Genomic DNA, 11,867 nt, shown 5'->3' with positions numbered 1-11,867 from the left:
ATGTAGTGACAGTGGTGAAACATGCTGCAAATAGTGTAAATACTGATTATCGTTTATTTATTGTTTAAGCACTTAATTTAAATACTAAGATTTGAATTAAAATATTTATTTTAAATTCTATTTGGAGATTTGCAGTGGGTGGTAATATGTTTCATATTCTTTTGTTCAAACTTTTGTATTTGTTGAGGCGTTCAAACTTTGCATATATATATATATATATATATATATATATATATATATGTACTGTTGGTAAGTAAAACGTATGCTGCAATTTGTATTATTTTAGATAGATACACAGATTAATTCCTTTACAGATCTGCACCATTCATTCTTTATAATGTATTAAGTGACTGTCATAATACAAACATCATGATGTTTCAATGTGTTTTGTGAAGGTAGATATAAATACAATATAAAAACATCAATATAGTATACAAAGTCAATTTACAAACATATATCAGGCTAATACTAAATAGTTACTATTGGTTCAGTTTGGGCGTCTGACGTGTAAAAGTTCTCATCCAGTTACCACCATGACTAAAACACACAGTCCATCCTCTCAGTGCCAGACAACTGTCACTGCGGACTTTAGGAAGATCAACATTAAACAGCAGCACATCAAAGAACTTGTGTCTGTTCTGGACAGAGTTCAGCTCAGAAGGTAAGAGAAACACAGACATGTGTGGAGGAACACAGTGTCTGTTGAAGTCATTTATGTGTTTTTACCTTTTTTTTTTACTAAAATTTGAGAATAAAAGTAAGGGATAAAGGCGGCACGGTGGCGTGGTGGGTAGCACTGTCGCCTCACAGCAAGAAGCGCCTGCAAGAAGGGCGACCAGGGTCCTTTCTGTGTGGAGTTTGCATGTTCTCCCTGTGTCTGCGTGGGTTTCCTCCGGTTTCCTCCCACAGTCCAAAGACATGCAGTCAGGCCAATTGGACATGCTACATTGCCCCTAGGTGTGAGTGTGTGAATGAATGTCTGTGTCTGTCTGTCTGCCCTGTGATGGACTGGCGACCTGTCCAGGGTGTTTCCTGCCTTCCGCCCGATGACAGCTGGGATAGGCTCCAGCACCCCCCGCTGAAGATGTGTGTGTGTGTAAGGGATAAAGGCATGTTTGTATTTGTGTTCTCTTTACAGGCTGAGCTCCAGCTTTGTGCTGCTCATCATCAGAGAGATCTATGAGACTGGCTCTGCTCACTGTGTCCCCAGCGTGTTGTGTTCAGTAAAGAACTGCATCAACCTGAACAGCAGAGAGCTGGACTCTGTCCACTGTGCTGCTCTGCGCTTCACCCTTCAGCACTGCACTGCAGTCTCTCTCAGCCTGCTGTGGACCTCCATACCAGAGGGGGAGCTGGAGAGCATTGTGCCTCTACTCAGCCACGTCTCCCATCTCAGGTTTGGACTTTTCATACTATTTAATAGACTGACAGTAAGCCAACAGAAAAAAGTGCTCTTAATGGTGAATTATATAATGTAGGTTAAAAGCCCCCAATAAGCCCACCTAAATCTATGTAAACATAGGTTATTTTTCATATTCACTGTTCAGTATTTAGCAAAAGCCTTATAATGAAATGAAAGATTATGCAGGCAAGTTTAATATGATTTAAAAACAATTAAATAAAGAACAAAAAGATGAAAAGTCTGGTCCAGACTTCAATAGCCACTTGTATACTTTAAGTCTACCTATATTCTCAATGAACCCAGTAAATATTTCATTGCAAAAAAAAAAAAAAAAGTTGTAATCATTTTATTGATTTTTTATTATTTTTTTGTCAATACATGAACAACAGACATATTAATTTGAGTAAAAACTAAAAATATTTAAACTGGGAACCACTATTAATAAAAGAAGTCGACTAGTTGACTGATCAGTCGTAGCTTTCTTTGATACTGACTTGAATACTGTCAGTGTACCTAGTGAGTTTGCCTGTAAGATCAAATGTGTCTTTTCAATAAACGCACCATTATGAGTGTTTGAGCTTTTTAAGTAACAGAACCAAACGGTCCAGACTGCAGGATGCTAAGTGACTGCTAACTCCCACCTCAGAGAAACTATCTTTTGAAATAGGAAATAACATATAAATTCTGAGTAGCACTCTAATATAAACAATTACTAATCTCTTTATTTTGTGGATATTATTAACATAACAGTTATCTTGTTTGTTCCACTTAAATCAGAAAAATGTGTCGTTCTGGGAAAATTTTCATGGTGCCTTTGACATGTATTCAGTATCATTCGTCCACATGTACAAATATCTAAAAAAATAAGTCTATTAGCTCAACAATCAAAATGACCCACAAAGAGGATATTTTTCACATTATAAGTGCAAGTGGTCTCATACATGGGTTTATTGGGGGCTTTTGCCTTATTTCGGAGGTTCTTGGTTCAGTTGCCTTGGAAGATTTTGTTGTTGTTTCTAACAGTGAAATACTATATATAATATATATATATATATATATATATATATATATATATATATATAGTATACAGTTTAGATCAGTTGTGTATGTTATATGGCAGTTATCTGTCACTGACTGTGAATGTGTGTGTTTGTGTGTGTCAGTGTTGACAGGCTGTTGTTGCTGAGGCTGCTCCACTGCTGCAGTGTCTCTGAGCTCCAGCAGGGGGCAGCAGCAGTTCTGCTTTCCACTCTGCAGCACAGGCTGGACTTCTCCTGCAGCTCCGCTCTGGACCTTACAGAACACACACAGACACACACTCTGAGCAGTGAGGACTGCAGAGTCATCTCCATGACCATCCAGAGAGCTCAGACACCCACACAGCTCATTCTGCAGGACTGTGAGATAGAGGAGACTGGAGTGGAGCAGCTCTTCACCATTTTACACAAAGTCACTCTGCAGTAAGATTCTCACTCAGAACACCACAAACACTATATATACATTCTAGAAAAGATGAATGAATATGTAACATGAGAGAACGGGGCAAAATCATTTTAGTTTGATTTGTATGTGAGTGTATTAATGTGTCATTTCTTAACTGTATGTGTTTGTGAATATTGTCTCTGTCTCAGCTGCAGTAAAGCTCTGCTGCTTCAGTTTCTGTCTCTTGTCCCTGTGGGGACTGAGCTGGACTGTGTGAGACGTGCTGTGGCTCTCTGTCTGGCTCTGGGTGAGGAATTGGACCTCAGTCAAACCCAGCTGGACCTGCAGGCTTGTAGGTCACTGGCGCTGGTTCTGGAACATTCTGAAGGGTTGACAGAACTGGACCTCAGCCACTGCCAGCTCACTGACCACTGCCTGGAGCTGCTGCTTCCACACCTGCACAAAATCAACGTCCTGGAGTGAGTGATGTGGGAGGGAGGGTCTAATTGTAAAATGAATGAAAAATTAAATAAAGTAAATAATACATACATGCTATATATACATAGTTGTACAGTCCAAAATAAGAAAATAAAAATTTATTTTTGGTAATTTTGTGTGAAAGTGTGGCTAAATGTTTGAGATGCATTGGGAATCAGGACAGTGTGGTAATTGTAATCTGTTTCATTTCAGTCTCAGCGACAATTACATTACTGACGTCTCAGCAAAGAGAATCTACGATATTGGCTCCACTAACAGCAACATTCAGACTGTTCGGTAAGTGTGTGTGTTTTGTTACAGTTTAATGTCCACTGCCTGGCCAAAAAGAAAAAAGTTGCTGTTTGGATTTAAACGAGCAAATACTTAAGAGCCTTAGATTGGATAATTACTGCAGTGGTTAATATGTTTCAGCTGACAACAATTCTTTTAACCCGCTCTGATGCAATGAGTAGCTAATTTCTTAAACAACTGTGTTTCAGAAGGGTCAAATTATTGGCCCACATCAAGCAAAGAAAACAACTAAGGAGGCTGAAATTACTGGAATTGGGTTCTTTCCCAGTTTGAGTCGGATGAATCTTGGCATTGTTGTGCTGGAATATGTCTGTGCCATCAGAGAACAAAAATCCATTAATTGGTCTTACAGGACATTCAGGTTGTCAGCTGACTTAATTTTATTGCCACATAACATTGCTGAGCCTAAACCTGACAAATCACGTGAAGTGATCTGCCACCATGCAGACCTGCTCCCACTATATGAGCCTCTGGAGGCAGTGTTATGCTCTGGGGTTGCTTCAAGTGGTCAGAACAGGTTCGGCAATGTTATTTGGCAGCAAAATGAAGTCAGCTGACTACCTGAATGTCCTGAATGACCAAGTTATTCTATCCATGGATTTTTTTCTTCCCTGACGGCACAGGAGTATTCCAGGATGACAGTGACAATGTCGGCCTCAAACTGTGAAATGAGGAGTCGTTTTCACGCATGGATTGGCCACCACAGTCTTGACCTTAACCCCACTGAAAGTCTTTGGGATGTTCTAGAGAAGACTTTACATGGTGGTTCCACTCTTCCGTTGTCAATACCAGATCTCGGCCAAAAATTAATGCAACTCTGGCTGGAAGTAAATGTTGTGACGTTGCATAAGATTCTCAAAATAATGCGACAACGAATGCACGCTGTAATTAAACCTACAGTACTTATAATATAATCAAAGGTGGTCCAACGAAATATTAGTGTGTGTGACTTTTTTTTTTTTTGGCCAGGCAGTGTATTACAGCAGTATGTTAGTGTTTGTTAGTTTGGATCTATTAGTAGACACTAAAGGATTGTGTGTGTTCATGTATGTTTTGTCCCTACAGACTCTTCAGCAACAGAATCACAGAAAGACTGCGTTTCCTCTCAGACCAGCGCTTTGAGATCTGGTGATATTGTGATGATGCAGTGATAATATGTTGCTGCAGTGATGTCATTAGAACATCATGACTGTAACGGTGATTTTCTGTTACATCGATTAAGAAACATTAGAACCCAAAAGATTCAAAACATGTAACATATACTGTATATAGGCTGATGTACTGGACTACACTGATCTTCACTGATATGTACTAAAATCTTATAAATCCACTACACTAATCCATTACTTTTCTCCCAATATAAGATATTATTCCGTGTTTTAATTGACTGTTTTATGGGCAACTATTGCTGTCCTGTTAGCACAAAACCCAATTTATTGATCTGTACTTTACCCTAGAGTTTTGGTCTGACACTTACGGCAATTTGTCCAGGAAGAGATTTGATTGAACTGCTTTCAGTTAAATTAGTCTTCATGCAGACCTAACTGTAAACAAAAGAGAAAAAACATCTTCTTGTCCAAGATCAGCTGTTCTTTTAGTACAGTTCTGCGTGTTTCAAGGCTGTTGTTGAGAAGCAGTCATTATTCTTTCTTTCTCTTTCCTGGTAGAATCTTTAATGTCAGTAAAACAGTATTTATGCATTTTTATTTTCTGTACTCATCTGTACTCACTCCCTCTCTTTTAAAAAGAATACTCACGAGTCTTAGCTGTTACTGAGTGTTGAGCCAAATAAAGTGAATATTTTGTTATGAAGCTGATCAATAAGACTGATTTCTCTTCATACAATCATTAATTTTAAGACAAATAGAACTGTTGAGGTTAAACAAGCTTTTTTGTAATTAAGCTGCTTACTCTCCTAAGGTTCCTCTGTGTTTCACAGTTAATTGCATTTATCTCACTGTTCGTCTGGGGTCACATTTTAAAGTTCACCTATAAAAATCTACAGCAGTCTGGAGGTTTTCCAGTGTTTAGGCCCTGTTACTGATCAGCCAATGCTAGAACAGTCACTTATTGGCTATGAGGTGTTCCAGGTGAGACACTGTTCAATGCTTCATGGTTGTGGTACAAACTAAAGCTGTTCTAGTTAAAATCTTCCCTTCCAGTTTTACTTTACTCAAAGGTAGAACCTTCTACTACACTGATATGAAGCGGTCTTGTACTAAGGAACTCTGGGAATTTTAAATCAGATAAAGAGCTTCATTGAGTTATCATCAGTCTCCACTCACCTCAGTATCGCATAACCTCCTATTTGTCCATCCTAATTAGATGGTGCAGCTTTTACATGCAAAGAAAGATGCCTAAAATGCATAGACTGCCTCTTTGTAGATAACAGGTTAGTTTCTTTGACTCAACTCAGACTTACATTTAGTCTTTCTCAGTACCTGCAAATTAAACATTATATTCAAGAGAACATTTTCTAGGTCACAACTAAACCACTATGTGACCTGTTCCTTTCACTCTGGTTCCATACATAGTTTCTCACTGTCTCCTCCTTCATATTACCTGTGAATACAAGTCTCCTTAAATAAGCTTTGGACCTGAGAGCTGAATGATTTAGTTTTTGAGGAAACATTGTTAGAGAGCTGATCCAGAATATAACACAGGTTCATCTCATTCACAGTAAGATACTCCAGAGGCTTTTTTATTCTGAAACTAAATTAAGTATACAGTTTGCATTCCCACAGTGTGATCAGTGCAGCATAGCTGAAGAGTCTCTGTTCACACTTATTCAGACTCTATCATATACTGTATAATTGCTGAATCAGCATATTCATGGGTGATTTAAAAACATTCTCACAAACTGAGGTGTTCGTCAATAATATTCAATAAAGTGATTAAACATGGTGAGTTTTCTCGGTGAAGAATGATCTGAAAATCTATTAATTATTCCTGCTTACAGTGCAAGCAACAGAACAGGAAAGTGTACACGCCTGTCTAGATCAGCTTTATTTTCTTTAATGAAGCTGAAACAGTGCTGGTTTAATATGGAGAATAAACGGGTGGAGATGAATCCAGATAATATACTGATCTGTTTAACACACACATCCACATCATATACTGATCTGATTAACACACACATCATATACTGATCTGATTAACATCCACATCATATACCGATCTGATCAACACACACATCATATACTGATCTGATTAACATCCACATCATATACTGATCTGATTAACACACATCATATACTGATCTGATTAACAGCTGTGTGTGTTAAAAGCGCTCAGTGGTTTAAACTGTATTAAAACAGTACTGTTCAAATCAGAGCATCTGATCTGCAGTCTGTTCTCACTGCTGAACGTTCAGCAGAAAATTAGTTGAATCAATGTTGTGAATATAAATACATGAACAATACTTTAAAATAATTGAATGTAGAATTCATTATAATGTTTCTGTTATAATGTGTTACTTTATTTTCACTGTTTCTCTTCTGTTTTTATATGTATTTTTTTTGTTATTAATCAGTGGTTTGTTCAGTTTATGGGGGGTAATATGTAGCTGTATTAAGGGGGTCCAGCTCTCCTTCGGGGGGAGTCTGTGAGAGAGTGAAAAGACTGGTTTTGAGCTCTACTCTGTGTCTCTTGACTCAGTTATGAGATCATGTATATCCTGTAGTCAGCTCTGCTTGGCTTTAGCTTTTAATCTCTTTTTCTCTTTTGATGTCAGTCAGTTTTTGTTTCAGTTCTTCCTGTAAATCAGTAAAGATGCTGTTTGCACTGTAAATAATTTTGTGCATGTTTATACTAAACTTCAGGAACTGAATCTAATAGAGCTGAAAACACTGTTCTCCCAAAATTCTGCTGTGTGACCCCTGAGGACCCTCAACACAGAATGTATTTAACAGTAACTTTACTTGTTACTGTGCCCTTTTCATACTTTTTTTGTAAAAAAATATATAAGCCTGTGATTATTTTAAGTGATTATAAATAATAATAAAAACGAGAAGAAATAGAATATAAGTTACAGTAACTCTAATAATAACAACAATAAGAGTAATAAAACTAATATTCTATAGTATTGATTCTGATTTTTTAAATACTTTTTTTACTTATTTCTTTTGGATTTACAGTTTTTATATAATAATAAAAATATAGTAATTTTAACTATGAACCTCACATTTCTTGTTTGCTTGTTTGTTTTGTAGACAAGTTTTCTGTATGTTCCTTTTTTGTTGTTCAAATACTGTTTTTCTATGAACTCAGTAGAAAAAGAAATCATAATAAGCAGTTTGTCACAATATTTATAATGATTTTAACTTTTTTGATTGATTTATAACATTTTCTATTTTTTATTGTATTTAGTTATATTTTTTTTATTCATACTGACCACCAGAGGGCATTCTTTTCATTACGTATTATTACTTATGAATAATAATAATAATAATAATAATAATAATAATAATAATAATCAGACTGTATCTTGCAGCTTTATTCAGCTCTTTTTCATTTATTTATCATGTATAGACCGCTATAAGGCAGCATCAGAACACTTAAACACTTATTCTGTAGTCCTTTTGATCATGAGTGTAACTTTTCTTTGGTCGGTTACTTGATATACAGCATAACCTGATTTGTTATTTGTTTGTTCTTCACCTCCAATCACAACATTCATGATCATCTCTCATCAAATCTTTTTCAAAGATGAAGGCAGAAAATGCATAAATGTGTAAATTAATTACACTCATTACAAACATTACAGAGCTTCTCTCTTCACTCTGTATCAGTGAGAGAATGAGGACAAAGTAAAGTCAAAGCATAAATATCCATAAATATCAAAATATTTACTGAATATAACGTAACTAGAGACAGACATGAGTGTCTAATAATGAATGATGCATGTTTGCATGTTTTACTTTATGTAAACACTTAAAAATGACTTTAGTAAAGGCAATGGTTCTATTTAGAATCATGAGTTCTATATGGAAACATTTGTGTGCTTAATTGGTTCTTTGCATGGTGAAATGGTTCTTCAGATTGATGGAGAATATGTTGTATATGGTTCTATATAGAACCATTTTGAAAACAGATCTATATAGCACCCAAAGGTGTTCTGTCATTGTTACATTATCAAGCTTTCAACAATAGAAGAACCATCTTTGAGGCTGTGCTGTCAAATAAAATGCTAAAAGGTGAGTCTTAAGGTTCACCAACTCTAACAAGTTCATTTCACATTTTAGAGCAATCAGTCAGAGTCACGTTATGATGGAGAATTTTGGATGTAAAGATTTACACACTGAACATGTTGATTAATGGATTTGAGAGTAACAGTTCAACAGAAAAGCAGTTCAGTCAGTTCTGATCAGTAGGGCTGATATAACTGCATCACTGGGTTGATTAAACACAGCTGAACTTACTGTTCACTGAGATCAGCTTCAGCATTAGAAATCAGTGTGAAAGCTCTGAGAAATGAACTCGGACATGTGAGAAAATAAAAATCAGACTCTTGGGCTGGAATATAAAATGAGCTAAGCTAACAATGTAGCCTGTGTTTATAACAGAATGTGCAGAATTTTGAACATTGCATGTTTGCACATTATGAAGTTTTCCTGCTATTCACAGTTCAGCTATCACATGACCTGGAAGACCAGCAAATTTATAGACTATTTTTCCAGACAAGAAACTGAATAAATATGAATCAGTTTTTTTTGAGCAGAACCAATAATTTAATATTTCAGTTCTTACATTCCAATCCCAACATGTTCATAAACCGATTAGAACAGAATGAAAAAAAAAGGTTAAACCAAAGTTAATAAAAGCAGGACTGGAAAGCTGTTAGACTCAACTTTTGTATTTGTGTTAATAAGAACTTGTTCACACACACAGGCTGGAATCTAAGGCTACGTTCACATTACCAGGTTGAAGTGGCACAAATCCGATTTTTTCCCTAATGTGACTCAGATCTGATGTTTTCAGGGCTGTGTGGAAACGCAAATCTGATCTTTTCAAATCCGACCTGAGCCACTTTCATATGTGGTCCTAGTATACGTATCTAATGTTGTGTTTGTGAATTGCAACACAACGTTGTAATTGTCTTTATCACAAACACTCTGACAGGGATTGTGGTAAATACACAGCCAAACATTAATTTACTGGATTTTCTGGGTGTTTCAGCTCCATCTGGGTCAGAAATAATGGCACAGTTTAGAAAGGTTTGTTATTTCCTAAAATATGAAGGGCCCATTTTATAACAGTCTGTAGGGCAATAACAGTGAACTTTGATGAGCATTTTAAAGCGTCCTGTACTGAGGAGAGAAATCAGGCCTGTTCTGTTTTTTCATGTATTACAGACTCTTTGCAAGGCAGCGATTTAATGAGACCAATAACAGAAAACAGATACTACATAATTACTATGTACAGTGTTTTAGTTTTATCTATGGAAAATAAAAGAGGAGCCATTTTCAGTTCAGAAATAAAATCTAGATCCATATATAATCAGTAAAAGTAGTAAAATAAGATCTCAGAGTTCAGAACTCTGTTCCTCCCTCTGTTCCTGATTGGTCAGTTAAGATATCTTGAATAAATCTTTTGTACAACAACTATTACTAATAATAATTGTTATTATTACTGTTATTATGTTCTGTAATAATGTTTGATTATAACTTTTCTTTGCTGTTTTCTTTGTTGTTTGAGTAAAACACTATAAGAGTAATGATGATTATTTTAAATGATTATAAATATTTGTTAGAAATAAATACTACAAAATACGAGTTTTTTATGTGCTGAAAGTTCAAGCCTAATTTAAAAGATGCACATTGCGGACATATCTGTGACAAAACAACTATACATTAGTAATAATAATAATAATAATAATAATAATATGATTACGAAATAACACAGACAATAAGTCAAATTAAAGTAAGTCATAATAATAATAATAATAATAATAATAATAATATGGTTATGAAATAAGACATAATTGTTGTTGTTGTTGCTTAATTTATAGTTTATGGTGTTTGTTGTTCAAATACTGCCCGCCAGAGGGCGCCAACGAGTCCTGCAATACGACTTACACTTTATTGTATGAGCAATGCATATAAAAATAATGTGAATGATAATGATTTATTATTATTATTATTGTTGTTGTTTTTGTTATTGTTGTTAATAATAATAATAATAATAATAATTCTTATTATTATTATTATATTGCATGAGCAATACATATAAATTAATGTGAATTATAACAATAAATTATTATTTTTATTATTATTGCTATTGGTGTTAATATCATCATCATCATCATCATCATAATATACTGTAGTAAATTTAATCTTGACTGTAACTCTACATGCTTTTTTGTTTGATGTCTAGCATTTCCTGTGTTTGTTGTTCAAATACTGACCGCTAGAGGGCGCTTTATATACCTGTACATTATGTACATTAATGCAATGTTAATGTAATACAGTAATTCAAATAAAGACCGCTAGAGGGCGCCTCAATACGAGTTATATTATCCTTTATGAGCTAATAATAATAATGATAATGTGAATAATAATAATTTTGAAAACTATAATAATAATTATTATTAGTAGTAGCAGTATTAGAATTATTATTGTCGTTATTGAAAGTAATAATAATTAGAATAATAATAATGTTAATATTCCTACCAATAATAATAATCTTCAGTAATTTTAATCGTGATTTTTCCTGTTGTTTTGTTTGTTGCTTAATTTATAATTTTCTGTGCTTGTTGTTCAAACTATATACTTTATATACTTGTACATTATGAGCGTTGCTGCAATGTAATTGTAATAGAATTTTTCAAATAAACACCAAAAGAGGGCGCCAACACTCCTGTAATAGAAGTTATTGATTGAGCAGAAAATATTAAAAATGCGAATAATCACTTAACAAACACAGAAATGTTTTGTATTAGTTTTTAATCTGCCTGTAATTTTCAGTATTTCGCATTGTGTTTCATGTAATAACAACAACAAAAATAACAACGACAACAACAACAATAATAATAATAATAATAATAATGATAATAACGTCTGAAATTTACAATGCACGCGATTGGTCTGTGAGTCTCCGGCCGCTAAAGCTACCGTAAACGTTAGAAAAGTTACGCCGATTAAAACAGGACCACCCCGTCGAAATTAAAGAATTCTCCATATTGGTTTTAGGTCCAGGTCCGCGTAGGGCAGCGTCTGGGTCCGGACTCGGACCGCGGTCCGCCTATTAGTGACCT

At 35.1% G+C, this 11,867-nt stretch overlaps 1 protein-coding gene across 1 annotated transcript; it reads left to right on the top strand.

The window, feature by feature from the left end:
- Nucleotides 1-533: 533 nt before the first annotated feature.
- On the top strand, nt 534-5,430 carry LOC118816792. Its single transcript, XM_036583385.1, has 6 exons — nt 534-661; nt 1,139-1,396; nt 2,566-2,862; nt 3,034-3,303; nt 3,515-3,598; nt 4,679-5,430. The coding sequence occupies exons 1-6, from the start codon at nt 534-536 to the stop codon at nt 4,743-4,745; spliced, it is 1,104 nt and encodes a 367-aa protein (XP_036439278.1). The 3' UTR covers nt 4,746-5,430.
- Nucleotides 5,431-11,867: the final 6,437 nt, after the last annotated feature.

The sequence above is a fragment of the Colossoma macropomum genome, unplaced genomic scaffold (assembly GCF_904425465.1).
Source record: "Colossoma macropomum unplaced genomic scaffold, Colossoma_macropomum, whole genome shotgun sequence".
Classification (NCBI taxonomy): domain Eukaryota; kingdom Metazoa; phylum Chordata; class Actinopteri; order Characiformes; family Serrasalmidae; genus Colossoma; species Colossoma macropomum.
This window is presented reverse-complemented; position numbering and strand designations above follow the sequence as displayed.

Coding starts and splice junctions, on each gene's coding strand:
- LOC118816792 (XM_036583385.1), top strand. CDS start 534: ATGACTAAAACACACAGTCCATCCTCTCAGTGCCAGACAACTGTCACT. Junction 1,397..2,565: donor AGCCACGTCTCCCATCTCAG/GTTTGGACTTTT, acceptor TGTGTGTGTCAG/TGTTGACAGGCTGTTGTTGC. Junction 3,304..3,514: donor CACAAAATCAACGTCCTGGA/GTGAGTGATGTG, acceptor GTTTCATTTCAG/TCTCAGCGACAATTACATTA.